The sequence below is a fragment of the Podarcis bocagei genome, assembly GCF_964188305.1.
Source record: "Podarcis bocagei genome assembly, chromosome: 5".
NCBI lineage: Eukaryota > Metazoa > Chordata > Lepidosauria > Squamata > Lacertidae > Podarcis > Podarcis bocagei.
In genome coordinates, this window is record NC_138129.1 from 44542675 (window position 1) to 44569410 (window position 26736).

The 26736-nt window shown below is 43.0% G+C and overlaps 1 protein-coding gene and 1 long non-coding RNA gene across 8 annotated transcripts in view; one reads left to right on the forward strand and one right to left on the reverse strand.

The window, feature by feature from the left end:
• SOX13 (SRY-box transcription factor 13) overlaps positions 1–26736 on the reverse strand; it is a 60364-nt gene that overhangs the window by 23106 nt on the left and 10522 nt on the right. For 5 of the 7 annotated variants that reach the window (XM_081193479.1, XM_081193480.1, XM_081193476.1 and 2 more), the window contains 3 exons: positions 3550–3757; positions 1827–1932; positions 665–751 (listed from right to left, as the gene is read on the reverse strand). In XM_081193479.1, the coding sequence (XP_081049605.1) occupies positions 665–751; positions 1827–1932; positions 3550–3756 (400 nt within the window). In that variant the 5' untranslated portion in view covers position 3757. The other 2 variants (XM_081193478.1, XM_081193482.1) reach the window with 2 other exon arrangements.
• Positions 4905–7073, forward strand: LOC308586719. The gene is made up of 2 exons (XR_014008042.1): positions 4905–4925; positions 6950–7073. It is a non-coding gene; the product is annotated as an uncharacterized lncRNA (long non-coding RNA).

The window sequence follows — 26736 nt, forward strand, 5'->3', positions numbered from 1 at the left end:
AAATGAGAAAAGATGGCAGGCAAATAGCTCTTTGACCACCTTTGAGCACAATTAATTTGGACCTCCTTACTTTTTTCCCTTAATTTCTTATGTCAAAGTATTCTGTGTGGGATTTAAAGATTATATATGTAGATTTGTCCTTGAAAACCTTGCGATGAACCAGCCCAACACGGATTTTGTTCTGGGGCCTATTCCTAGCAAACTGCCACATGCAATCAGTTTTGTGAATTATATACAATTCTCACCAAAGACCAGGGGTTGGGGACCTGTTCTTGCACCATGTGTTGTAGGACTACAACTCCCATCATCCCCAGTCTGCAAGGACAGGGATTATGGGAGCAGTAATCCAGCAACTTCTGGAGGGCCTCAGGTTCCCCACCCTTGTATTAGAACATACATTCGCAAGATACACTAGCTAATGATGGGAAGCCATGTCTTACATTTCATTGGTTTTGTATCCTCTGTAATAAGGCAAAGCTTTATGAGCTATGGTGATATTAATTCAATGACTATGAGTAGGCTTTGTAATTTAACTTAACTGATGTGGGGGAAAGAGGGGCTAGGGGTCCAATACTGTCACTCTCTAACCAATAGAACAAATTATGCCTGCTCTCTGTGGTCTGGGCCTTAACGCAGCCCCAGCCAAACCAGACCAGATGCTCACCTTTCACATCTTTGGATTCCATTGGATTTTTTCCCAGAAGTCTCTCTTTCCAGTCACTGGACAGTAACTTCTCAATGGTCGGCATCACTGTAGAAATAAGAATGTTAGTGTACAACATGTAGGTGGCTTTCTGATTTGAAAGTAGAAAAGTCGCAGAGTTTATGTTAAACAATACATTCATCATATGGAACAACAAAAATGATGACTGGATCAGCTCATGGAGGACAAATCTCCAAGGACAGATTCCTCAGTGGCCAAGATGATTAGGCCTTTTTAAGAAACCAACTGCTGAAAGGTGGGACTGAAGGAAGGGGATCGATTATTCTATATCTAAATACTTCAGTTTTTTAGTGTCTCGGAAGCTGAACCTTTCAATTTTCGAACGCCGAAAACCCAAAAGTGAATGCTTCCATTTTCGAACGTGCCTCAGAAGTCGAACGGCTTCAGAAGTCGAACAGTCTTCCGGAATGGATTACATTTGACAACCGAGGTACCACTGTGTTATTTACTCTTTAAGTCATGACACTTGGATGGGCGGACTATTCGATCCAGTATGAACATTCTAAAATTATTATGCACATTTGTTAGTATAACTACATCCACCTGCAGCAAAGGAGCCACTCCAAAAAGGAAATGATTCAAGTGGAAGGGGCCAGCATGGTGCAGCTGGGATGTAGAGCCGCCATCCTGACAATGTCGCCACTACAGCTTATCTGGTTGAGGCACAGCAGCAATGAGGTGGGGCCTGTAAGATGCGTTGACAGGAGCACCAGATTGGCTCCACCGCTGCAACTGTGCAGCCCCAACCTCATTGTTCCTTGCTGCCCCTCTTCCAGGCAAACTGAAACATTGAAGGTGCCAGGAGGATGGCTCCATAGCTCTGCCCTACCACACCGGCCACTACTGGATATATGAGTAGCTACCTTTCACTGCATCCAAGCCAATCATCTGCCTCCCTCTTGACAGGACCTCCACAAGGCCCTTCCAGCAAGTTCTTTTCCTACTTTGCAACACAAGGGATTTTAACTAGAGATGCCGTGAATCTTGTACCCTGTGAATGCTTGTGTTCTGCCATGCAATTATGACCTCTTCCTAGAAAAGACGGCAAGAATGAAGGAGGTGGACTTAACTGAACGCAATGGTTGTAAAGCACCCTTCCCACCTTCTTTTAAGTTTCTGTTGAAATCCAATTTTTCCCGGTTGCTCACTGCCGCCTCGAATGCAGAGTTCCTGGAGTCTAAAGCCTTCTCCACTGGAGATGCAGATTCCTGAAAGAGAGCGAGCCATTGAATCACCAATAGCCTTCAGGAAATTAAAAAGGAAAGGATAACAGATAGAGCTGATCCTCATGAAATCTTCCTTCTGTGCAGGGTGTGTTGGAGCATCCTCTTGAGTCAATGAGCTGCAAACTCGCCTGGTGAATCAGGGTGCTCATTTCGAAAATGAGAAGATTGTGTCGCACCCACCCAAAAATCTTTTCAACTCACAAAGCAAGGACAAAATCAAATTGCTGCAATAGTATGTGGGTCAGCCATTATAGTAGCTGAGGGAGGGAAGAACAAAAACCTATGGAACTGTTTGGAAAAGTTACACCTTTTTCAAGACTGTGGATTTAAAAAGGAAAAGTAAACATTAAATTATGGCTCGGATGTCAAAACATCATAGATGGGAAAACTAGCCCAGTACTCTTCTATTGTGAGTGGTAGTGGCTCACCCAAATCTTAGGAAGAGGCACCTATAATTTTTTAACTTAATGGTTGCTCATTACAAAAGGGTCTCTAAACAACTTGCAAAAAGTTCAGATTTAAGGCCAAGCATTAAAAATAAATATTGCACATTACAATAAAGCAATACAATGGCCCCCAAACTGCAGAACTTCAGCAGCAAAAAAACAATTTGCAGTAAACAGCAAAACACTGATCACAATCCATTAAATTCCTGGGAGAAGAGATAGGTTTTTATCTGGTGCCAAAAGGGTGTTACTAACCCTCACTAGGGAGAGGATTCCACAGGAGAGGAATGACAATTTAAAAGGCTGGACATGCCAGTTTTTGAATCATAGTCCCTCCCCTTTGATTAACAAAAAATAAATAAATCCCCAAATCACTGTCTTGAGCATTTCCCCCCACTTTTTTTACAACATGTGTCTTAAGGGAGCAAAAACTTAATGGCCAGGCCATTTTTTGAAAGATGTACACCTAGCTGTTTAGATGAGGGTTTCTACTGCTACACATTCAAATTACAGGAGATCCACGATCCCAGCAGGTCAGTCAACTGTCAAAACAGTCATGAGGGCCCCCTATTTTGACTTGAGCAGTAGTGTTGAGGGGCAGCTCACCGTGTCAACTTAACATTTTGAATTCCTTCCCGTGTGTGTGTGTGTGTGTGTGTGTGTGTGTGTGTGTGCGTGTGTGTATATATCCCAAGCAAAGCAAATTAGCAACTTCGAGTGAGAGAACTGCCGGGGGTGGGGGGGCCAGGACACTGGAATCCTACATACTATACAGTGATGCTGCTGGCTGCTTCTATGTATAAACCAAAACACCAGGAGGCAGGCCACATACCCATATTCACAAATGCTAATGTAATATCAGAAACTCACTCTGAGCTAGTTCAACCACTAGCTAAAGTAAGGTGGCCACTTCTGGAATCTGATTTGAGGTGTCCGTTATTAGATATTTAATTTATTATTGTTGAATTTGTAATGCAATGGGGGAAGGTCTGTGTGTAAGAGTCTCCGTGTAGAGACCATGTACTGCTCTACCTGAGTGTCTTGGGCCAGATCTGAGTGGAATTATACATCCTAGTGGCCTGGCTTATGCACTTTGAGTGCAGAAAATGTGGAGACAAGGAGGAAAGATGGAAGCCAATAGACTTTGTCCCACCTGTGGAAGTGTTTGGGGCTCAGTAACTTCACTCAGTGGCGATGGTGAATTGTGTGGTTTCTCAGAGCCAGGAGGAGCACCAGTCACCTCCCCCTGTGTAGACTGGTAGCAGCTCTCAGTCTTCTCTTCTATCTTAATGCTGCAGTTCACCATGTTCCCGGCTCCATCGAGCTCCAGCTGAGGAGAGGCAGGGCTCCTCATGGACATCCTGTGGGGAGAGGGAGAGGGGAAAGAGGGGGGAAAGGTAGGAAAACATCACATTGATGGATTTGCCAAAGAAACATGCCTTGGCATGGTCAGAATTTGGCATGAAAGAAAATTCCTGAATTGGGTACAAGACACAGCCCCAGAGTAAAAATGGCATATATACACAGCAGCATTCACACATTGTATGTGTGTTTCCTTGCAGAGGAATGATGTTAATGCCACAAGAGAACTGGCCCTCAGAGGGCTTTTGGCTTGGACTTTCCAGGTCCATCAGAACCAAAAGCACAGCAATGCAATTTCCTGGCGCAGAAGCACAAAAAGGGGGCTTGGGGTGAAAGCAGCCATTGCAACTGGCCAAGTGCCACCATCCCTGCCACTCGTAGCTCTGGAAAAGCGCAGGGCAGTAATTACATAACAAACAAAGCCTGTCTCAAGCTGTGAATTAATCAAACTGCTGAAAATAAAACCTTCCTCTCAGGAACTTCAGACAAAAGAAATGAAAACAACAAGGCTGGCTGGGTAATGAAAAGCCAGCACACTGAATAGGGGACAAAAGGAAGTGGAACAATAGGGTGTTGGACAAAAGCAATAAAGTAAAAGGAAGTGTGACAGCTGAACAATGGGGCACTGTGCACGCCAGAGTTTCTGATCTTAGCAGGGCTTTTTTATCTCGGTTCCCTGCCCTTCTCTGAACAAATCATTGTGCTTTTCAGGCTATTGGGTTTCCTCCGCCGCTTGGTTTTTGGCTCCTACTGCCATTCCAGTCTGAAGCCTGCGCCCTTCCATTTTCATCCCTGGTACGTTCCTATCCATGCCGCAGCCCACCAGAGACCAAATAGATTCATCTTCTGGAGACAAAAGCCATCCATGTGTTGGGGAGGAGCACTGATAAGTGACAGCAACTCGTCCCCCACCCCACCCCGCGAGGCATGCCAACTGCATTATGTAGTCTCTGGCTCGCGCGTCCGATGGCAACAAAGCAGGTCTCTCTCTCTCTGACACTGGTGCGCCGCTGCCACAGGAAAGAGCCTTTGCTCTCTGCTTCCTACGGCTGCTCCACATCGTGTTCAAGGAGCTTGGCTGGGGTGCCCAAGTCTCACACTGGGCAGTTTCTGCATTCCTTGACAGCACAAAGGCACGTTGCCGCAGCTTCGACCACTTAGTGCCAGGTGAGAAGTTAATTAATGAAAAGTTAATAACTTCCAATTTCTGTTTGGCATGAAGGCTAGATGAATGCATCCACCCCCACAGAGGTGTTTCCAATCCCCTTCAAGCTCAGACAGTAGAGCAAAGGATCAGCAGGGTCAGAACTGCCACGGCTGATTGATTGATTGATTGATTGATTGATTGATTGATTATGGTGGCAGTGTCCAGAGCTCTCCAGGCGCATTTTGCACCTGGCTATCAGACACTTTCTACCAAGTAAAGGTGCCTGGGAGTGCCAAGATGGCGCCTGAAGTCTCCACCATCTGGAGGTACATGTCTGGGGATCCCTGGATCTTGACTGTTTTCACAGACTGGCAGCGCATCCAGCAGAATACTATCCATTATATTTTATTTGCACAATCAGAATGAATTTCAGGAACAAAAACATTGTATTGAAAAATACAGCTTTTGAGCTGTCTGGCCCTAAAATGGCAACTAGGCATTCCATTTGGCAACTATAACCTTGGTTTAAGGAGCCATTTGGCACCTAGCTTAGATATCAGAGTTTCTAGCTAGGCGTCAAATGGCGCCTTAAACCTAGGTCACCACAATGGAATATCTAGTTAACCCTTGGGGTACTTTACAATACTACAATGCTACAATTCTATTATCTCAGCTACATTGCTTGACTGTAGCTTGCTCTTACGACAATTCACTTGTCCCAGAAAGCAAGAAGGAAAGACACACAGGGGAAATGGAAATGGTATCAAATATAGACCAAGACAGAGTATTTTTAAAGTGTGGTGAAATATACTCAGAGAAAAGCCATCGGTTTCATGGAGTTTATTTCAGTGTTGTGATAAAAACAGTCAGTCATCAGGTGTGTCTCCCTCTGGCCCCTCCCAGACCCCAGGCTATATATCCTTTATTCACATCCTAGGTCACAACTGATAGGCTAGTTCAAACTTCCCTTCTGGAGCTGGATTGGACGGCCCCAACGGCCAGTCAGATGCTACATTCTAAAACCCTCCCTGCATATTATTCTAGGATCCAAACTCCAGACATAACATGTGGCCTGTTCCATTTGGGTGGCTTGTGGAAAGGCTACAGCACAGCCAAACTCAGCCCTGCCCTTACTTTGCTTGATGGGGTGATGGAGGACTAAGATGCTCAGCAAGGGGTCCACAGCAGCATAGAAGCACAAGAAGTGCGTCTTTTACTGTGCACGAGTCAATTGCCTCAATGGAGCTGTCAGTCACCAACCTGGCACCCCAGAAATCTCTGCATAGTCACAATTGGACCCATGGCAGTAGCGAATTGTGCTAGGCGCCTGGGGAATTTCGAACACTGTTTTGTCTCAGCAACCGGGTGATCCTGCACACAGTTCCTCATAAAGAAACCTCGGTGTGTTAAGTTTACTTCCTAAGATTCTGTGACTGTGTATGACTGCAAATGAGACATTGAAAAATAGGCCATTATTATCTCCACATTTTGCAAAGGGGGGTGGGTAGTGATGGAACTGGAGCAACTGTCATGGAAACTTTCTTAAAAGTTCGCTGCAGAAGTCATGTATGAATTAGGGACTGCCTGGTTCATAGCTCAGGGTAGCCCGCCAGATATTGTTGGGACTCCCAACTCCCATTGGATCTAGCCAACATGGCAAATGGTGAGGGACGACGGGATCTGTTGTCCTGAAACATCTGGAGGGCATTACGCCGACCGCCTCTGCAACACTGTTCTCAGCAGACAGCAGGAGCCCTTGAAGGGCTGTTATATAACCCACTGTGCAACTCTGTGTTTCTTTATTAAAAGGCAGTGCGTGCCAAACTTCCAGTGTGGCGCTAAGCTGCAGAACCACCAGCAAAGCAGGAAGCTGCCATCTAGGCATGCCCCATGACAGATTAGATTGGGTGAGAGATTGAGCATTCACTTCAATAAGCAGCACAATAGGCCTCAAAAGGAAATGATAGGGCACCACAGTCTGTGATCTTAGCAAGCATGCAAGAGCGCTGGGTGTGTTGTTGAATACCACATTCTTTCTGAACAGATATGTGTTAACCTGCCAGTGATCTAAGTTACCCACTGTAGAAGAATCTGAGAAAGATGGCCTCCCAAAGGATTTACTGCAGTGCAAGTTAACTTGCCATGCCAACATTTCATGCCCCCCCCCCCCAATGCAGTGATAAATATGAACTAAATACAGGTGAGCTGACTTTTAGGTACACATTCCTCTTAAGAAAATTTATTTATTTACCATTTTATGTATTATATGTGTATGTTGAGGCACTGGCTTGTGCAGTAGAAAGGAAAACTGACAAGATTGCTGACGTTTTATCTAACTTTGATGAATGAATATTGCATTTTAGTGTTTATTGATTGCTTTTATGTGTTTTATTTGCTGTGATCTGCCCTGGTGTCCTATGACAAACGGCAGGATATAAGCTAAATAAATAAGCAAGCAAGCAATCCTGCCTTTCTTCCATCATAAAACCCCAGGCGGCATACAGATGGCTCCCAGGTGATCAATGACCAGATCCAGGCCCGCTTAACTTCAGAAAAATGGTGGCCTTTTGTGCTTTGCGACCGAACTCTGCTCCTTCTAAATGCTTACAAATGCTGAGCAGGAGTGCATATTAACTAACTTACCCAGGAAGGATGGAGATATGCTGAAGACAATCCCCAGTGGAAACCAGATGTGATAAAATGAATTTGCTTGTGCTTGGGGACTCATATTTGTGTAAGGGCTCATTGGACTAATATCATAGGCAGGCAATATCAAGCTTCTAGTCTGGCTAGTCCTGATATAAATGCTAGACTGAGCTTGGATTTCTGCCCTTATTTGTTTCTGGAGCGGTATCTTCTACCTGCTATGCTTCAAAACTTCAGCTTCTCCAAAGGCCTACCTAGTCCAGCGCTCTGTTTCCACATGGCCAACCAGAAGCCTATAAGAAGTCCACAAGCAGGACATGTGTGCAACAGTGCTCTACATTTGAAAGACCCAAGGTTCCCAGCAAATTATGGTTCCTGAACCTGTCATTGGCCTACATTTGCAAACATACCATTCCTATTGCATGCAACATACAAGCCACAAAACAAAAGGCAGGTTTATAAGTTGGCCCTCCATTTTCCATTTCTGATGTCAGTAGCATAAACAGCCCACGCTGTAGTAAATGGTACATGGAGGACCTAAGACCATATTTGCCAACTTATCATACATTTCATTTTGCAGAAGTGCTCAAAGAACCTACAGAAGGTCAGAGTGAAAGAAACGAAAAAAAGGTTTTTCAAGGCACCCCGTCCCGCAAAAGGCACAATATGCAGAGATGAAAATGAACTGAGCAGAAAGGAACCCATGCTTTGGTTCCAGTCCTTATTACTTCAGAAAGAATGCTGAATGCATAACCCCATTATGCCGAGGGGGAAAGAAAGCCATATTCTTGTTGCAGATCCCGCTCTCACGCTGGCTGGTATGCAGCCATGTAAGAGGGCTGCATTGTCATCCGGACAATGGGGGAATCAAGAACAATCAGTTGGTGGCGAGCTGAAAATGTATTCATTTTAAAAGAGAACACAAAGAGAAACTTCCAATCCTCCGGCAGGTCAGATTCGTATTGTACTTAACCTTTTGGTACCACTGGAAGTTTACTCTCAAAATGGGTCTGTTACTTTAATAGGTGTCTGTTTGAAAAGGGAGCCATTGTATTTTTATTACATGGTTTGCTGAACAAAAATACAGCCAGTTATCTTGTTACAAGGCTTGTTCCAGCACTGGGCCTGTTCCCCATTCTAATAGTCTCAGGTAGTTACCTCAAGGGGGGGGGGGCGCTCTGAAGTGCAAACAATGGGAACCGGAACAATTGGCCTGGGACATGGAAAATGTCTTCCTGTAATAGGGCTTTCCTTTTAATGTTTCCTTTTCTTGCACTGGGTGGGAGGGCTAAGCAAAGCTTGAAGTCTTCGAATGTACAAGACAAAGAGAAAGGATGTGGCAGAGGCCAAGAATTTCAGCAAGATTCAAAGAAGGATTGGCACTGATGCGGGTAATGAAACACCCCGTATGCTAAAATAGTTAAGCCTACAAAGCAGTGACTTTTTAAAGTTATGAAGCAATTGTTATTTGTTAATTTGCATCTCACCTTTTCACCAAAGGGTGCTCGTTTATGTAGCATTTGCATGTAAAATGTTTGGGAGTAAGCTTACCTTTTCTTTTATCCTGATGACAAGTGGTCTATTTTTTATTTTATTTTTTGTCATTCTCTTTTAACAGAGACTGGATGGTGAGACTTAAGAGAAGTCTGTGACTTCTCCATCTGATTACAAGAAGCCACCTTATACTAAATCAAACCATTAGTTAATCTAACCCAATAGTGTCTATCTCAACTGGCCATAGCTGTCCTTTCAAGGTCCCAGGCGGGGGTCTCTGCTAGCTGTGCAACTTGAGACTCTTTTCAAAGGGAGATGCCAGGATCTGAACCTAGGGTCCCCTGCAGGCCAAGTATTCACATGCTCTGTACCCAAGTTATGTTCCCTTTCACCACTGCATCCTCAGCTAAACAAATCCAAGTGTCTTGTCTTCAACAGCAGCACTCTGGTGTTCAGTGAATTATGTTAGCTTTGAGGCAGGAGGAGGTACGTGATTTCCACCTATTAATTGCGATGTGATAAACAGACCCATCCGAAGCAGCTCTGAGCTATCTCTTAACCTAACTCGGGAAGTGTGATGCTGGTCACTTCTTTAGTTACAATGCTGAGCTGACTCAGGATCCTGGGTGCTTCACTGCTGCTTAGCAACAGCCCCTACAGAGAGATCAGTCTATGCTTCACTGAAAGGGTAATGTCATCACAAACCTCTAAACCTTACTCTTAACGTCCTGACTTACACATCATGGGACGGTGGGTGGGGGGAAGAGTTATCTCATAAAAATTTGGGCTTTGAGTGAATATACAATAACCACTGAGAATAATCAAAGCTGAGTGAATTTATCTGTAAGCCCAAAAAACTGAAATCTTGCTATGGCGCCAGACTCTCTCAACAGCGGCTGCACAACTTCTTTCTACTTCCATTGTTATTTCTTTGTGGCACACATCCTGCTATTCTCCCTCCCTGTACTGCCACCCTTCCTGGCTAAAATCTATCTCTCCTGTTTATCCAGTGCCAGTAACAAAAAATAGCCACCCTGGGACTGGCAGCATGTGAACATTTGCAGGCCTCACATCTGGAAATGGCACCTTCTTGGATAGGGTGAAATCTTAAGGAACCTATGGCACAGCCATGTATGGATTTGAAAGTTTGAGACAAAAGAGGCAGGGTGGCTGCCATTGTGTATCATTGCAATGTACCCTCCAATTTTGGTGGCTTCAAGTCTGTTAAAGGTACCTCAGATGGATCTGCATGGAACAAGATCAATAAAGTTTTCTCAGTGAAGAATGGGCACAAAATTACTACCTTCCTTTGCATGATTAAGTTGTGACAGGATTATTCTAAAAGAACAGCAGTGGTAGCAAAACCACCTTCCTCTATGAATTTGGCCACAATTGGAGAATCACTTTGAGAGGGGACAGTTTGCTTTTTGTGCCTCCAACTGCACAGAGACCAGCTTATCTTACATTGTGCGCCCCATAATAAAAACCTGTGGGTCCAGTATTCACCAGCCTCTTCGGCTTCAGTACCAGCTGCCTTCACACTCCAGCTGAAGGAGAGGAAAGGGCTGAGCAAGGGAAGCTGTCCCATGACAAGGAAGGAACACTCAGGCTTTGCAGTGGGGTGTCCCAGGCCAAGTCCCTTCCTGAAATTGTGCCTGTCACCCACAAAAGAAGTAGGTGGAGTAAAATTCAAGCGGTGTTGCAGCACGTTGGATATGAGTAATGCCAGAACCAATGAAGTCCATGGGTGTCCATGAAAGGGGGTGCGCCCCCCACAGATCCCCAGCCTTTATATTATTATTATTATTATTATTATTATTATTATTATTATTATTATTATTATTATTATTATTATCTGTGCCAAAACCAGGCCTGAAATGGATCTAGAAAATCAGATTCTTCCAAGTGCTTATATTTGAATAAGCTCAAGCATTTGTAGAACCTGACACATGAACACATGAAGCAAAATGTACAGGCACTGTTCTTCTAAGTTTTTTGTTAGTAAGAAACTAGCCTATTCCCCACTTTGAGTGTTTTACTTTGCCCCTCTCTGCAGAAAAAAAAAAATCCTCTAGATGCCCATACTGCCACAAATTCAGCTGGGGGAGGGTTCTGAAGTGGTATTCCAACTGCTGGGAAAGACGCATGTAGCATGGTGTTGGGTGTTTATTGGGCAGCGTCTGGGGTGGAATGGATCCTGAAAGACAAAGAGAGATGCTTGGGGTTGCCAACTCGTTGCTCCATCAGGGCTCCTGTGCCTCGGATGTAGGTGTAATTTTAAGTGGGTTATTAGGGGTAAATGGTTTGAGGGTTAACAGCCAAAATATGAGTAGAATAGAAATCCCCCATGCTACACAGTGTATAGCTAAATCATATTTAGCCCCATATATATGAAAATTTTAATACACTGGATTCTATTCACACCAAACGTAGTACAAAAGCAGACTGCTCACAATGTCCATATTGTAAACGGAGGCTTCAGTTCATAGAGGTTTGCCTTGACGAGAATGAGTGCGCTACAGAAGAACCAATAGACAAAACCAACATGGGTTTTGTGCTCTATTTTTCTCCCCTTGGATTTGCAATACCCCCTTAGACAGACCGTCAATGCATGAACAGACCAGATCGCCAACTCGTATAAATGAACATGATGGCACTAGCCCTCTGCAGATGATCATTTGATGACACTGTGCAACAGCTAAGAGAATAGCTGTTGATACAATCCCTCCTTTTATAGATATGGCTTGCCTTCTGTTTGGTACCATCCTTGCATAGAACTAGTTGGTATTCCTAACTAACTTGACTTATTCCTAATTGCTAACTCTGCAACAGATTTTAATTAACAGTTTGTATTTAAAGTTACCTGATTCCAGTCATTTTTTAAAAAAAGACATAGGAAAATCGATTGTTTATGAAGGAGCTAAGAACCCAGGCCCCTTATGGCAGTAAGAAAGCAATTAGGCTAAGCATGATTTTCATCCCCCCTTAAGGTAGGCAAGAGTCTTTCTAATCAAGTGTGGGAATTTGGGTGACTGAAGCTACCCATCAGGTGAAATTCCTACCACGCATCTACTAACACAGCCCTGCTACTCTGTGCATTCAGCTCCAAGACAACCTGGAGATAGCCAAGAGGACAACAGTGAAGGTTTACAATTACAGAGAGCTTGGTTCATTCCCAGAGCCCTGTGCCAGGTAAGCTAGTTTAACAGTGGCGTATGCACTCTTATGCTTTAAAAAATGTTCCACATCACATACATTCTACACAAACAACAGTGGAGATCTTGCAAAATGAACACATCATGGTAGCACACTTGCATAAGAGTGCTCATTTATTATTACAATGTGTTGTACGTGGGATGGTTCAGACACCTCAACCAGTTCAAAATACGGTCACAATATAGCTGACTGGAACCACTTGATGGGAATGTACTGTATCTGTTTTTAAACATATTCACTGGTTACCAGCCAATTTTCAAAGTAAATTTTAAATTGATGGTGCTTACTTTTAAAGTCCTGCAAGATTTGGACCTGGATACCTGAAGAGATGATTACTTCATTATCAACCTGTCCAAGATTTTTGTGATATCTTCAATATTGTTAATCATGAAAGTAAATATTTTGCTTACATGTAATTATCACTATCTGTTCTTCATGCGTTTCATTTTCTTCTGACCTCACTCTTCCCATCCCCCAAACCATGTGTATGCATATATGTGTATGCATTACAGTCAAGTAATAAGGACAGAGAGAGCTCATATCAGATACACTGATTTGGGCAAACCATGAGCTAGGCTTGTTGATTTAAGCAGGTCCATCATTTGACTATGCAAAATGTGATGTTTCACAGCTGAACGTGTGAACAGACTCAACTGCAAGCCACTGTGAGGTGATATGAAAGATCTGTCAGTTTGATGTGTGATGGCTCATTCACACACATATATCAACACTAGCTGATGCAAGTGATCAGTATGCATGGGGGAATTGCTTGGGACAGCTCCAAAGAAGCAAGAGAAAGTTCAGAGTTTCTCAGAGGGGAAAAATATAGTGGGGTTTAGACATTCCAAAGCATTAAATGGAACCTGCTTCCAAATAGCACAACATATCTTCATCATCAATTTATTAATTGCCTTCTACACAATATCAAGGCAATATACAATAGAAACAGAAAATACAATATTAAAAAGCAACAAACAGCAGATACATTTAAAGCAAAATCAGCAGATACATTTAAAGCAAAATCAAAACAATACAAGATAGACCTTCACAGCAAAAACCCATATACCGAGAGGGGAAAGCCTGCAGGAACAAAAATGTCACTCACTTGCAGATAGGGGGTGCCTGTCATATCAGAATGGAATTCCGCAACAGGGGCAGCCACATTAAACTCGCTGCTCTGAGTTGTTCCAAGTCTTTGGAACTTGCAGGAGATACTTTCCTTTTTCAGCTGGCTCTTAACATTCTACAGCAAATGGGCATGCTCAAACCTCACTGGGGTGTTATTTGGAGTGGGGGGGCTATCACTTTAGGGGATTTTATTATATATTTTCACACTTCTGCAAACCCCAGGGTTCCCCGTGGTTTCTCAGTGGCTCCATTTTGGCTCCTATCCTGTTGGCGTTTACCACCTGAGTTGGCTATTACAAGGAGCGATGAGGTTTAGAAATCACAGAACAATCAAAAGTACCCCATACTTTTTGTGTACAAAAAGTCCTGCTCTTGAGACAATTATTACTAGTCCCTAAATTCAGTAATAGAGGGATGTTCTATAAATTTTATAGTAGGACCAAGAAAATGCAAAATGACCAATTTTGATGTAAGCATTAATCCAATGCCACATCTAGAGATGACCAGAGTGTTTCCATGTGGACTAAAAGAGGTTACTAAAAATTTTTTTTTTGGGCACATGCTTATCTGTACTTACAATGATCTCTCCAATATCCCTTTGTGCCCTTTTTAGGCAGCACCAGAAACACTGCAAAACACTTTGCAATGAACAGAAATATTCTTCTATTAAAGTGTTTAGCTAGGAGCAGAGAAGGATAAAAAGGAACCTAAAAAACAACCTTGCCCTCAGCAGCTGCAATCCGACATCCCACTACCCTCCAACTGTCTCAATATAAATTCAGCATTGATACTAATGGCTGCCCCAGCTGCTGTGCCCGTTTGACAGTCTAACAACATAACTTACCAGCAATGTCAGAAGCGGCTCCACGTTATATTAAATGTCAGAGGATACAGGCGCACACACATTTAAACACACATATTTGAAGACCAACAGGAACTGACTCAAAGCAAAAGATGCTTCCTGTCATTTCTTCAGCCGAAACCAAAGAAAAAAACCTAAAATTAAATCCCCACTAGTATATTTACTGCAAGTTTTTCAGTCGTCCTTTCCGCTCAGCACTCCACCATAGAGCTCTGGGTGACATACCTGAGCTTATGCCACTTTTATCTTCCCAACATCCTTATGAGGAAACGTCAACGCAGTGAGCCTCATCACTAACCAGCAACTTAAGACCAGAGCTCTGCTTCACTCTCTCAATCAAATCACTCTGGCTTGCTCCTATCTGTGTGTATGGGAAAGCAACGAGGAAGTCCCTTTATAACAGACTTTCCCTTCCCATCCCCCAGATCACTTTTTCCCCATCTTCCAAATAAAACTGATGTAATGCAGTTATTTGAGCTGATGACACGACCATCTCGACTCTCCTTATCTTTGTATGAAATCAGTGCTCTAGCAACATATCAATGTGTGCCAATATGAAGCCTCCCAACCAATTCTAAGTATCAAGACCACATCACTGTTTATCAGCATCGCAGAGCTGACTTAAAAGTTCCAATTTTGCTCAGAATTTTTATCTGGATATACTCAGAACAGCACCTCATTGATGACCTATTTTGTTTTCCCTATTTTCTGCTCTCCCTTGCATTGCCGTTTATAAACCCCTCTCAACCTCTCTCCTCAATGTAAGAAAGCAAGTGTGGCTTCCTAGGACATGCAACTGTTCTGAAGCAGCAGCTGCCTTTGTTATCACGGGAAGTGCATGCGCTGAACTGAAAAGAATAGCAGTTCAATGTCTAAACAATATCTAGCAAATTAGTCCTGTGGCACTTCACCACACACCTTAGGGCCCACTACAATCTGGATATTATAAGCTATTTTTTTAAAGATTGTGCATTAATAAGATACTTCCTGGAAATACAAGAGGAAGTATCTCATTAAATAAGTTGCAGGGAATGGTAGTTCATCTGAATGCAGCTCAGTATCAGAAACTTTTTAATATTTGATGTTTTATTAGGTTTCTATATGTGTTGGAAGGGCCCAGAGTAGCTGGGGTAACCCAGCCAGATGGACAAGGTAAATAATAATAATAATAATAATAATAATAATAATAATAATAATAATAATAATACATTTCTGTTGTATCGATCCTGCTGCTATTCCATAGACTAGAATCAATAGTACTCTGATTCGGAGAACAGATCACCTGCAAATGTGATTGCATGGACTTTCTCTTAGTGTGCAAAGTGCTTTACTTTTTCCTTTTTGTATTTAGATTGTATCAATTTTTGAAAAGTTACAAAAATAACACAGCAACCAAACAGCCCTCCCAGCCCCTCCAACCAAAACTCATGTAATTATATATAAGCTATGATTATTAATATTTATACAGCTTTTTAAGTGCCTCCTTTAAGACATTCCCACACTCTATGACCAAGATAGCTATGAAAAGAGGGGGAAGTGGGGGAAAGACAGCAAAACATGAACCAGCTTAATTAGTTTGCGTTTTCGCTGCCACGAGCTAGTTACCATATAGTTTTAGGAATGGAGCCAAAATGTTGCATACTGTATTTGTACTGGTGACTCAAGGCAATTGTTCTTTAACTGTTAGGTCTAATAAGTTCATTTCTCTGAGGAGCTGAAAGCCTTCCAACTTTTGAGAAATATGTGCTTGGCTGTGGCTGCTGCTTTGAGGACCCACAATTTATGCCCCGGTCCATTTTCAACTCCACAGGTAAGCACCCTAAGATGCTGTGAAGTTAGGCATTCAGGTCAAAATTAATCTTCCAACAGCCTTCTCATCAAAAGGATCTGAATACAAGACAAGATCAGAGCGCATAGCTCCACCTATTGCTGAGCATCTCCAGAAGCTATTGTGTTCCAGGGATTTCTGACAGATGCAGTCTATCAAGAGTCTCATATACGTGTAATATGTGTAGCAGCCTTGACACAAGTTCTATCAATTTCACAGATGGAATCGCAGTCCTCCTTTCTCACAGCAACTAGTGACTAGCCATCAAACTGGAATAAACAAGGGGATGGGGGATGCAGGAGTTATTAAGCACTCCAATTAAACATTCTGGGCTCGATTCAGCTAAGTTGTTGCACTAGCCAAAGCCAGAAAAATGAGTCCCACAAGCGCAAAAGAATTTCCCCTCTTCTTCCCCCATGCACCCTGCTTGCCATCTCCCAATTTGCTTGAGTGGGTCCAGAAAACTCCTAGAACGACGGGCAAAACAGTAGGAGAGGTGAGATTATTTTGTCCCCTTGCCTTAATTTTCACAGAAGTGTAAGTCCTTTGCACCTGCTCACCAAAATAAGTGATGGGGGTCCCAGTCCTACAGATATGCACAGCTCTGATGGTGCACAGAGTAGCTTTCCCCAGTCTGCTCGGTGTCATTGCAGTCTCTCTTGCAAAGTTTGAATATAGCCCGTCAGCCACTGCTTAAGATGACTGCTCACTTTTCAGGATTGCCCAGGGCCAATACACCAGGTTTTTATTCAACAATATCATGGTGCCTCTCCCAGCTGAATATTAATTTATTCTGAAATTTATATCCCCACCCTTCTTCACAAAGGAGTCCAGGGTGGCAAACAACAAGCAATAAAATGATAAAAACAAAACAAAACCTCATTTGGCATCTGGACAGGGTATCTTATTGATCTGAGAAGTCTGCCTTATAGGAGATGAATAGGGTATGTGCTGATACAACCAGAAGCTTCCACTCTCTGACCCCTTCCAGTCCAACACTTTCAAGCTTTGAAACCAGAATTGTTTGATGCCATTTCACACTGCATCCAGACAGGACAGGGTGTGGTGGAGCAAGAGGAAGAGACTGCCCTTTGCTAGCACTTAGGTGCCAGTGAGATTAGCCAAATACTAATCTAAGGACATTTTCACATATGAGACACAAGCCATTTTTTGTTTCAGGTAGTTTGCAATGCTAATGTAAAAAACCCCAGCACAGGGGTTGGCTCAGTGGCACTAATAGAGGTGGGGGGGGGGGGAGAATGTGTAAGTGTACTGTGGTGACACCACACAAAAGCATCCTGCAAAAATCAAAACAATCCTGCAATTGTGAATTTACGATCCAAAATTATTAATTTCTTTAGGGATTTCTTGCCCGCCCCTCATCGTAAGGTCCCATGGTTAGGTTACAACAATAATCAAAAGCAACATATGCTAAATTCTTGCTCTTAATCGGCAGCATATGATTTGTGTACCATACCAATTGCCTTTAAAAACTTAATTGCAGCAATAAAGACATAACAAGTTACTGAACTTGAGGTTTCCCCCCATTTATAACAGATAGTACAATCAGAATGGAATCTTACCAAAAATATTATTTCTATGATCTTTGCTAAAACAAAGACAAAGGAAGACCTACATTTACCATTATGATTACTGATATTACGTTGTTCACAGAATTATTCTCAGAATCTCAACTTAATACAGCACATGCTTCTGTGGTATCTTGTAGCTTTGTTATTCCAGAACTTGAGAAATAAACTCCATTTCCCCATAAACAGTTATCTCTCATACTTCCTTCGCTAATAACATTAGCTAATTGGACTGTATCACAAACCATATTCTCCAGCTCTCGGGTCAGGAGCCACTCAGTCAGAGAGTAAGGTTTAGACTATAGTCGTTATCATTATTTTGGAAATAAATATACAGGGTACTACATATCTTTCCGTCCTCCCGTTTGCCAACAGAGTAACTAAATGCCAGCTGGGGGTGCAGGCTCCTACATCATTCCTAGCTGTTCATCCTGAGGAAAGTCCCCATCTTTATTTTTGTGCCTTGGAGATAACTAAGAAAGGGCTCTGCCATTTGGGCAGAAAACAAGTTTTCTTTTATTGCAGAGTAATAAAACAAGAGAGTTTCAAGAGAGGAGGAAACTTTGCCTCTGCTTTGTTTGCCGGCATTCAGTTACATCCGACCCACCCTAAAAGTTTAGGAAGAATGGCATTTGTTTTGTTCTCCAGCTCTGGACAAGAGGCTCTTTGTGTCTCTCGGACTCCTGAGGCACCTGTTCCCCGCACCACTCCATTCCTCACAGTGCGCCCTTATTTTATCCCTGCGTGTCCTGCTGTCTGTTCTCTCCAGCAAACAGCTTTGGCAGCTCCTTCCTACACCTGCCCTGATCTGGCACCCGGCTCGAAGCAGAGGGATGTGGGCAAGGCACAGTTGCTCTGCAGGCACAGAGCTGCACTTATGTCAAGCATTTGTTATGGGGAGCACACGGCAGCAGGGCATGGAAAAGAGAGGGAGGTGTGAGAGCAAGTGGAGGCGTTCAGTGCTGGCCTAGCAAACTGGCACTTAGCTGACAAACCCCTAAAGATGCACAGCTGCCACAGCCAAGGACGGCTCTGGGGCTCAAAGGGCACACACCAAAGGCCTATAGCCAGACAACACAGACCCCATCTCCCTGAAAGCAGTATCATACGACTTTAAACAGTCACGGCTTCTCCCAAAGAATCCTGGGAGCTGCCGTTTCTAAGAGTTGTGAGGAGATCCCTACTTCCCTCACAGAGCTACAACTCCAAGTGGTTTAACAGTCAATTCCTCTTCCCAAGGAACTCTGGGAATTGTAGCTCTCTGTGGGGAAAGACCCAAAGAAGATTCCCACTATTGCAAAGACTTTTTGATAACTTGTCAGTATTTTTTACTTCCAAACATCACAACTTGAACGTTTTCCCTCTATTTAGACATCTTGATCTGATAATACTCTCCCTTGCTGTACTTGCCTTCCACTTAAGATTGAGGGACTAAGAAGACGCAATTGCATATATACAAACCATTTCATGCTAACATGTGGGCTAGAAGCTTTAAAGAAGCAACCACAGACAGACATGGAGAAGGCATGTTCTGCACTACACCCAGCGTTGAACAGGCGCTGCTTTGAGCCTCTTTGCTTCAAGCCATGGCGCTATAAGATGGAAGGCAGAGGTAACTCCTAAATGGTCCTGCATTTTAGGGACAAGGTCCATGCACCCAAGGTGCTGGAGATCAAAGCAGGACAAAATTCCTGCTCTTCCGCCCCCAACCTCCTCTTTGTCTCCTAGTTGGGTGGATTTCTTGGTTATAAGCAAGGACACCTAGCAAACAATGTTGTAAACCTTTAAGGACTTTCCACCACCAGGAGCCATATTGTCCATGTCCCCACTAATCAGTCTCACCCTCCTCCCCACTCCAATTCAGAAAAAAGGCCCTTTCTGGCACAGCATGAAAAGCAATGGTATTCCTTAAAGGTGACACTTACTTTAAGTGCTCAGCTGGGATTGCTCTCTTCTGTGGACTGGTGTCTCTTTTACTGCCGGCAGCCCTGCTGGGCTCAGGGTCATGCTGAGACTTTTGAAAAGACAGGGCAATTTTCAGTGTCTCTTCTACCTGCTTATATTTGCAAGTGAGAAAGGTGGCTAAAAGGACTCTCACCCTGCTGTGATGTGTTCTGCCCCTCAATACCTGCCAAAGGTTTCTCAGTATGACCTAGTACCATGACGTGAGCTCTCTTCTTTTTCTCCAAGTGGATGCACAGTCACTTGTTTCTAACACATGAACACTACAAATTGTGTTTAGGAGCCTTCGGTGCTGCAAGCCACCCTTGTGTCAACTGGATCTGCATGCTGTAGCTCAGTTCCTTCAGAAACAAAAGGACCTTCCTTTGGTATCAGGTATGCATTTGGTTGGCAGCAGGAGAGGACCTTTCCTGTGGTCGCACACACCAGGACTCTTTACATCCTTTCCTGGGGGGAGCGGGTCCCACTTCCCTCACTCTTTGATGGCAACCTGCTGTTTTGTGAAGACCTTTCCTTTTAGACAACGAGCATAATTTTAGTTCTCCTGGCATATGAAACCTTGGCTTTCAACTATTACCTGCTGTCTCTGTCTTCTTTGACTGAAGACACGTCTCTTTACCCTGGCCTTTGTCACCCAAGATATAATATTCAGACCCAATCTGTTCTTGTGACTGTAATTTGTTTTAAGCTGTTTTTAATATTGCATTTTGGGGATGCTGGCGGCGCTTTGGGTTAAACCACAGAGCCTAGGACTTGCCAATCAGAAGGTTGGCGGTTCGAATCCCCACGATGGGGTGAGCTCCTGTTGCTTGGTCCCTGCTCCTGCCAACCTAGCAGTTTGAAAGCACATTGAAGTGCAAGTAGATAAATAGGTACCGCTCCGGTGGGAAGGTAAACGGCGTTTCCGTGCGCTGCTCTGGTTTGCCAGAAGTGGCTTAGTCATACTGGCCACATGACCCGGAAGCTGTACACTGGCTCCCTCTGCCAATAAAGCGAGATGAGCACCGCAACCCCAGAGTCGGTCACAACTGGACCTAATGGTCAGGGGTCCCTTTACCTTTACCTAATATTGCATTTTAAGTGGTTGAAACTCACTCTTGGCTGACTTAAATTGTTTATTGGAAAGAAATATGGGATATACTTTTTTTAAAAGTACGTTTTTCTGAAAGTCTTCTGCTCCAAGGACTTTGCCTTTTCTACCTTGCTACCAGTGATGTCTGGAACTGCCTCTGAGACACTTTCTATATGCTTCCTCACACTCCTCCTTCAAACCCTTTTTCAAAGCTCGCCTTTTCCATGAAGACTTTGACATGACTCCTTAGCCCTCCTGCCCTCATGCAATGGTGGGGGTCCTATGTTTTCTCCTCATGTTGTTGGATTCCAACTCCCATCAGCTCCAGCCAGCATGGGCTATGCTCAGGCATGATGCGAACTGCAGTCCATCAATATCTAGAGGACCACAGGTTCTTCATTCCTGTCAATGAAACTCTGCCCATATATGTGCAACAGAAATTGACACACATTATTCACTTGTTTATCCTGGATTCTTTTTCTCTCCTCTGCCTCTGTTGCCTCCTGTATATCAAATTTAAAACAAAAATTAATATAAATGACCCAGATGATAGGCTAATAGATGAAATCAGCACCTTTCTTTGGCTTCACACATATGCTTCCCATGTCACTGAAACCAAGAACCACTTCATATGTGATCATATGAATATGCCATGTGTGCACCATGTGTGTTCAACGAGTGTACACTTGTCTAATTGGATGCACATATTTTAGGAAGCTCCAGTCATTACAACTTTCCACTATGCATTGCTCAATGGCAAAACAGACACATATGTGTTGATCACACCTAAGAGTCTCTCATTAGAGTCAATACATGATAAACATATTTTCCTACCAAGAAAATGTTTTGGAAACATCAGTGCTTGTGAAGATGTTCCAAGACTGGATTCAAAAACAATCAGTAATCCAAATCGTCATCTGCATATTGATACAAAAACCCAGAAAACATAAAAGTGTGGAAAGACTAGGATTCCTATGACCCTAAAGCCCTACTTATAGCTCCAGCCATATTAGTTGTACCATCAGCTACCGATACATTTCCAGCACAGTAAATCAGAAGAGCTGTAACTCCCTAGTTGAAACATGGCAGTAAGATTGCCACAGGCTATAGCTGGACCCTGTGGTCTCTCATAAGACTCAATACCACAGCTGGTAATAGTTTGCAAATCCCTTGTTACAAGGGTATGAGACACTTTCTCACGAATTACAGTACTTAGCGCCTGCTTTGTTTGGTTATCTAGAAGAGCCTGACAGAGTTCACAACACTAGAGATAAACAACCAAGAGGGTTTGTGCAAGTCACTGTTACTGTTAGAATGTCTGAATCTGCTCTTTAAATTTCCCATAAAATCTTGACTGTCCCAAGTTGCACTGTGTAGTCCTGTGCATGTTTACTCAGAAGTAAGTTCCACTGTGTACAATGGGGCTTATTCCCAGGTAAGTGTGCATAGGCTTGCAGTCTTAGTTAAAACTCTCATTGTACTTTTCAAACAACTAAAATGAGCTCTGGATCAGGTGAAAGCACAACCGCCCAAGACCTGGACATGCAATAACATGGTTACGAGGCAGTGTGTGGCTGATGTTTCCTCCACCTTTTTATATAGTTAGTTGAACTTAATTTTATTCAAATAGGTGGGAATGGAGTCATTGTCCAATTAATTTTTAACAGTCTGAATCCAAACCTAAGTGTTTCACATAAGTTGAGCTGTTTAGTAACTAGATTCATACCTCTTCAGAACAGCTTATAGGATTCCACTCCTGTTTTTGCATCATTGGGGAACTATTTTGCCCACTCACTTTAATTACTTCTTGCAAATTTGCACTGGTTCTCTGCTTCCCACATTTCCTGCTGGAAATGGCTCCCTCAGGCTCCCTTGCTAAGCACACATGGGCTAAAACTGTGCACAGGAGAACAAGGGAATGCATACAACATCCTTGTTTCAATCACATTCTGAGCAAGGAAGGTCTACAGGAGCTTTGCATTTGGCTGAATGCAAGTAGAACGCCTCATGAAATCAGGGCCCCTGCTTTGTCAGGGTCCCCAGTAACATGGAGAGCTCTACCTATGTTCAAGCAAACATGAATAAAAGCCCCCAATGGACATTCCTTGCTCAACAGAGGGGAAGTGGGGAGCTGAGCTGGCAGGGCAAGCAAGCATCAGGGTGTCGGGGGTGGAGCTTGCGCAATAGTTGCTGCTTTTAAGCAGAGGATAGCCATCTGTCATGAGTATTTTAGTTGAGATTCCTGCATTGTAGGGGATTAGACTAGACCCTCAGGGTCCCTTCCAACTCTACAATTCTCTGATTCCCATCCATGGATTCAGCGTTCGAAACTCCCATTGTTCTAGATGCATTTTGCAATAGGGAAATTCATTAGCGTGAGCAGTTTCTGAGCTCTAGGTGCAGTACTGCGCTGAAGATTTCAGATTAAAACTGCAGCGTGGAAGGAAAGGAGGACCTTTTTCTGCTTCCCCACTTCCAGCTACTTTCTGAAGACTGGAGAAGAGACCCTCTTAAGAATATTAGGGGAGTGGGCAGGGGAAGGACTAGACCATGGGTAGGCAAACTATGGGCTGGGGGCCGGATCCGGCCCAATCGCCTTCTAAATCCGGCCCACGGACAGTCTGGGAATCAGCTTGTTTTTACATGAGTAGAATGTGTCCTTTTATTTAAAATGCATCTCTGGGTTATTTGTGGGGCATAGGAATTTGTTCACACCCCCCAATATAGTCTGCCCCCCCACAAGGTCTGAGGCACAGTGGACTGGCCCCCTGCTGAAAAAGTTTGCTGACCCCTGGACTAGACCATGTGAAAAATGAACATAATATTTTAGCTGCAGTTCATTCATTTTCTGTTTTGTATTCTGGTTATAAAAAAAGTGTGCCTAGAGCCCTAGACATTCCATTGTTGCGCCCATAACCTAGGTTTAAGGTGCCATTTAGCTCCTAGCTTTCATATCTCAGTTTCTCACACTGCATGGATTCACATTTGCTTGTTCAGTCAAATGCTTGAATACACCTAGGGAGGTTGCTGGAATTTGAAAATTGTGTTCAAGTTCCTTTAACACAAGCCTCCCTGGTGTGATAGGAGCTTCTGTTGAAATGCACCAGGTTGGCTAGTATTTGAAGGTAGGAGTGCCCTTTGAATTAGGATTTTTTTAAAGGAGCATTTTGATATATACGTCCCATGTTTTCATTCCACAAAGGCGCTTGTCAAAGTGGCTTACAAATATAAAACAGAACAGAAAAACAGGAAGGAGCCAAGCATTAAACTATCAAAGTAAAGCTAGCAAAAAAGCAAAAACAAACCAAGAAGGGAAAGAGCCATGCTCACATACGATACAATAAGCAGCAACAGAATCAAAAGCTTGCTCTAAAGGAATGTTTTTGATTGTTGGGTAAACTCAAAATCTCTTACGGTAAGACAGATCTAAGTATTCTTTTGTTTAGATTTTTATTATTGCAAGTAAGTTTGCATAGGACTGATTTCACCCTTTGCTACCACCCTTGCGCTGTGATGAGCAATTTCCCTATACTTCACACCTGTTGTTATTCAAGGGGAATCTTACAGCCTGGATTAGAGCACTTGCACCTATATCCATGGATGTTTACATCTAACCAAAGATGTAAATGTTAATGGATACAGGTTCGACTGCTATAATCCAAGCTGTATGTAAACAAGATTTCCCTTGAATAACAGCAGTTGAGCTGCTAAACTGATCTAACCAACCTGAAGGGAATCATTTAAACACAAACATGGCCCAAGGCCCAGTTTTCATGATTCTGAACTGAAGTTAACGTAATTTTATTTAAAAGAGACAAAGCTCTCTTATCATTCCATTATTTTTAATTTTTAAAAGCTGCTGACTTGCTTGCCTTCCATCTGCTTGCATCCCTTGCTTTTTGGGTTACCAGGCTTTGTCCAATTCAGGCAAACCCCTCATTTACACACATTCAGTATGTGTGGGACCATGCACAAGCACATCCAGAAGTGACCCAAAAACATCACAAAAAGGGGCGGGGGATGGAACAGAGTGTTTGCAGGCTTTTCTGATGGTGTTTCAAATATATATGTGATTTCACTGATGCCTGTGATGCCTCGGACCATAACCCCTGTGTAAATGGGAGGGTTGCCTGTACAGTGGTACCTTGGTTCTCAAATGCCTTGGTACTCTAACAACCTGGAACCCAAATGCTGCAAACCTGAAAGTAAGTGTTCCACTTTGCGAACTTTTTTCGGAAGCCAAACGTGCTCCGATTTGAGTGTTACACTTCCGATTTGAGTGCCACTCTTCTGTTTTGAGTGTTACGCTGAGGTCTGTCTGTTTTTGCTATTTATTTCACATTTTTGTGGCTTTTTGTTTTGTTTTTGTGACTGTGTGGAACCCGGTTCAGCTACTGGTTGATTGTGTGACTGCAGTACATTGTTTATTGCTTTCATTTTATGGATCAATGGTCTCGTTTGATAGTCAAATTCATGTTAAATTGCTGTTTTAGGGGTTGTTTTTAAAAGTCTGGAACGGATTAATCCATTTTGCATTACTTTCTATGGGAAAGCGTGCCCTGGTTTGGGAATGCTTTGGTTTTGGAACGGACTTCCAGAATTGATACCGCTGTATAGTCAATTGCCACAGGGAGCACTTGCAATGCACTGGAAGAATCTGTCTCCTTCATTCATAACATGGGGATAAGGAGACTTGCTAACATCAACAGAAACACTACACATAGTTAACCAACCCTATGCTCCTGAGTGTCCATATATTCTGGTATTCAACTAAGTTTTACTCAGAATAGACCAACTGAAATTAATGAACATGACTAAGAGAAGTCCATAAATTTCAACAGCAGTGCTCTTAGTAAAACTTAACTGAATACCACCTTACAGGATTTACCATTAAAAAATAAGAAAAGAAGTCCCTTGCCTTATCTGCAAGAAAGCAATATAAAAGACAAGAGCATTGTTAAGGTACATACACAGAAGAGAGTGGGCCTCTTCAAACATTGCATTTTTCATATTGTAAAATGGGTTTCTCTTGCCACAAATTCACTGAGGGGAAAAACCTAATACCATTATGTGACACTTTGCAAATTCTGTTGGGCATCCATTTGTCCTCTATAGATGAAGCAACCCTGTTTTGCTCCTTGGTATTTGGAGATTAGGGTGATTTGGAAAGGGGAGGCAGTCAGAAAAACATAATAGAGATGGCAGAATCCTTTGTGTTTGATAGGACGGGAGGTTTGAATTGGAGATATATATATATATATATCCCAAATACAGCCTGGTGAGAATCTCCTTCAATGAAAACAGACACTAATTTCAGACCCTAAAGTACTGCTATCATCCTCATTCAGCCATGCATGCAAAATCCCAGTCAATTGCTTTTCTCCCCTTCCAACTGTGCAAGTGAAGCAGTGCTGATCATCATAAAAGGTTACAGGCCAGTAGATTGCACAAAGGGACTAGTAAACATTCTTCCCATTTCCCCCCACCCAAGGCAATTCAAAACACTATTTAATTTCATAATGAGACTCCAGAACGTAGTAACTAGCAGAGGACAGCTTGGCTGAAAAGGTACTACTAGATTATGAGGCACATGAAAAGAAGGGAAGATGAAAGAAGCATTTCCTTGCATAAAGGCAGGATTTTGGATCCACATATCCCCATTTGCATTTTTCAGAGGGGGCTGGAAAGGAGGACCTGAATGGAAGGATATGGTTAGGGGCAGGAGGCAAAGGAGAGAAAGGATGGAAATCCTCTCTTGCTTCAACAAAATTAAAACAGGGCTAGTCTTCAGCTTAGAAGGGTATTTAATTGAAGTTGCTACAAATGATGTATCTACCACATTGTTAGGTCTTTAAAAGGATGGTTCAAGCAAGCAAGAGAGGCTGATTGCTAAAGGAAAGCAAACATCCTCAAGGCTCACTATTCACATGGTAATTTTTGGATCAATAAAAACATCCTCCCAATGCTAGAATGACCATCTTCTGTCTAGAATTCTTTTGGTACTTAGGCACCCATTGGCCCAAACTCTGAGCAG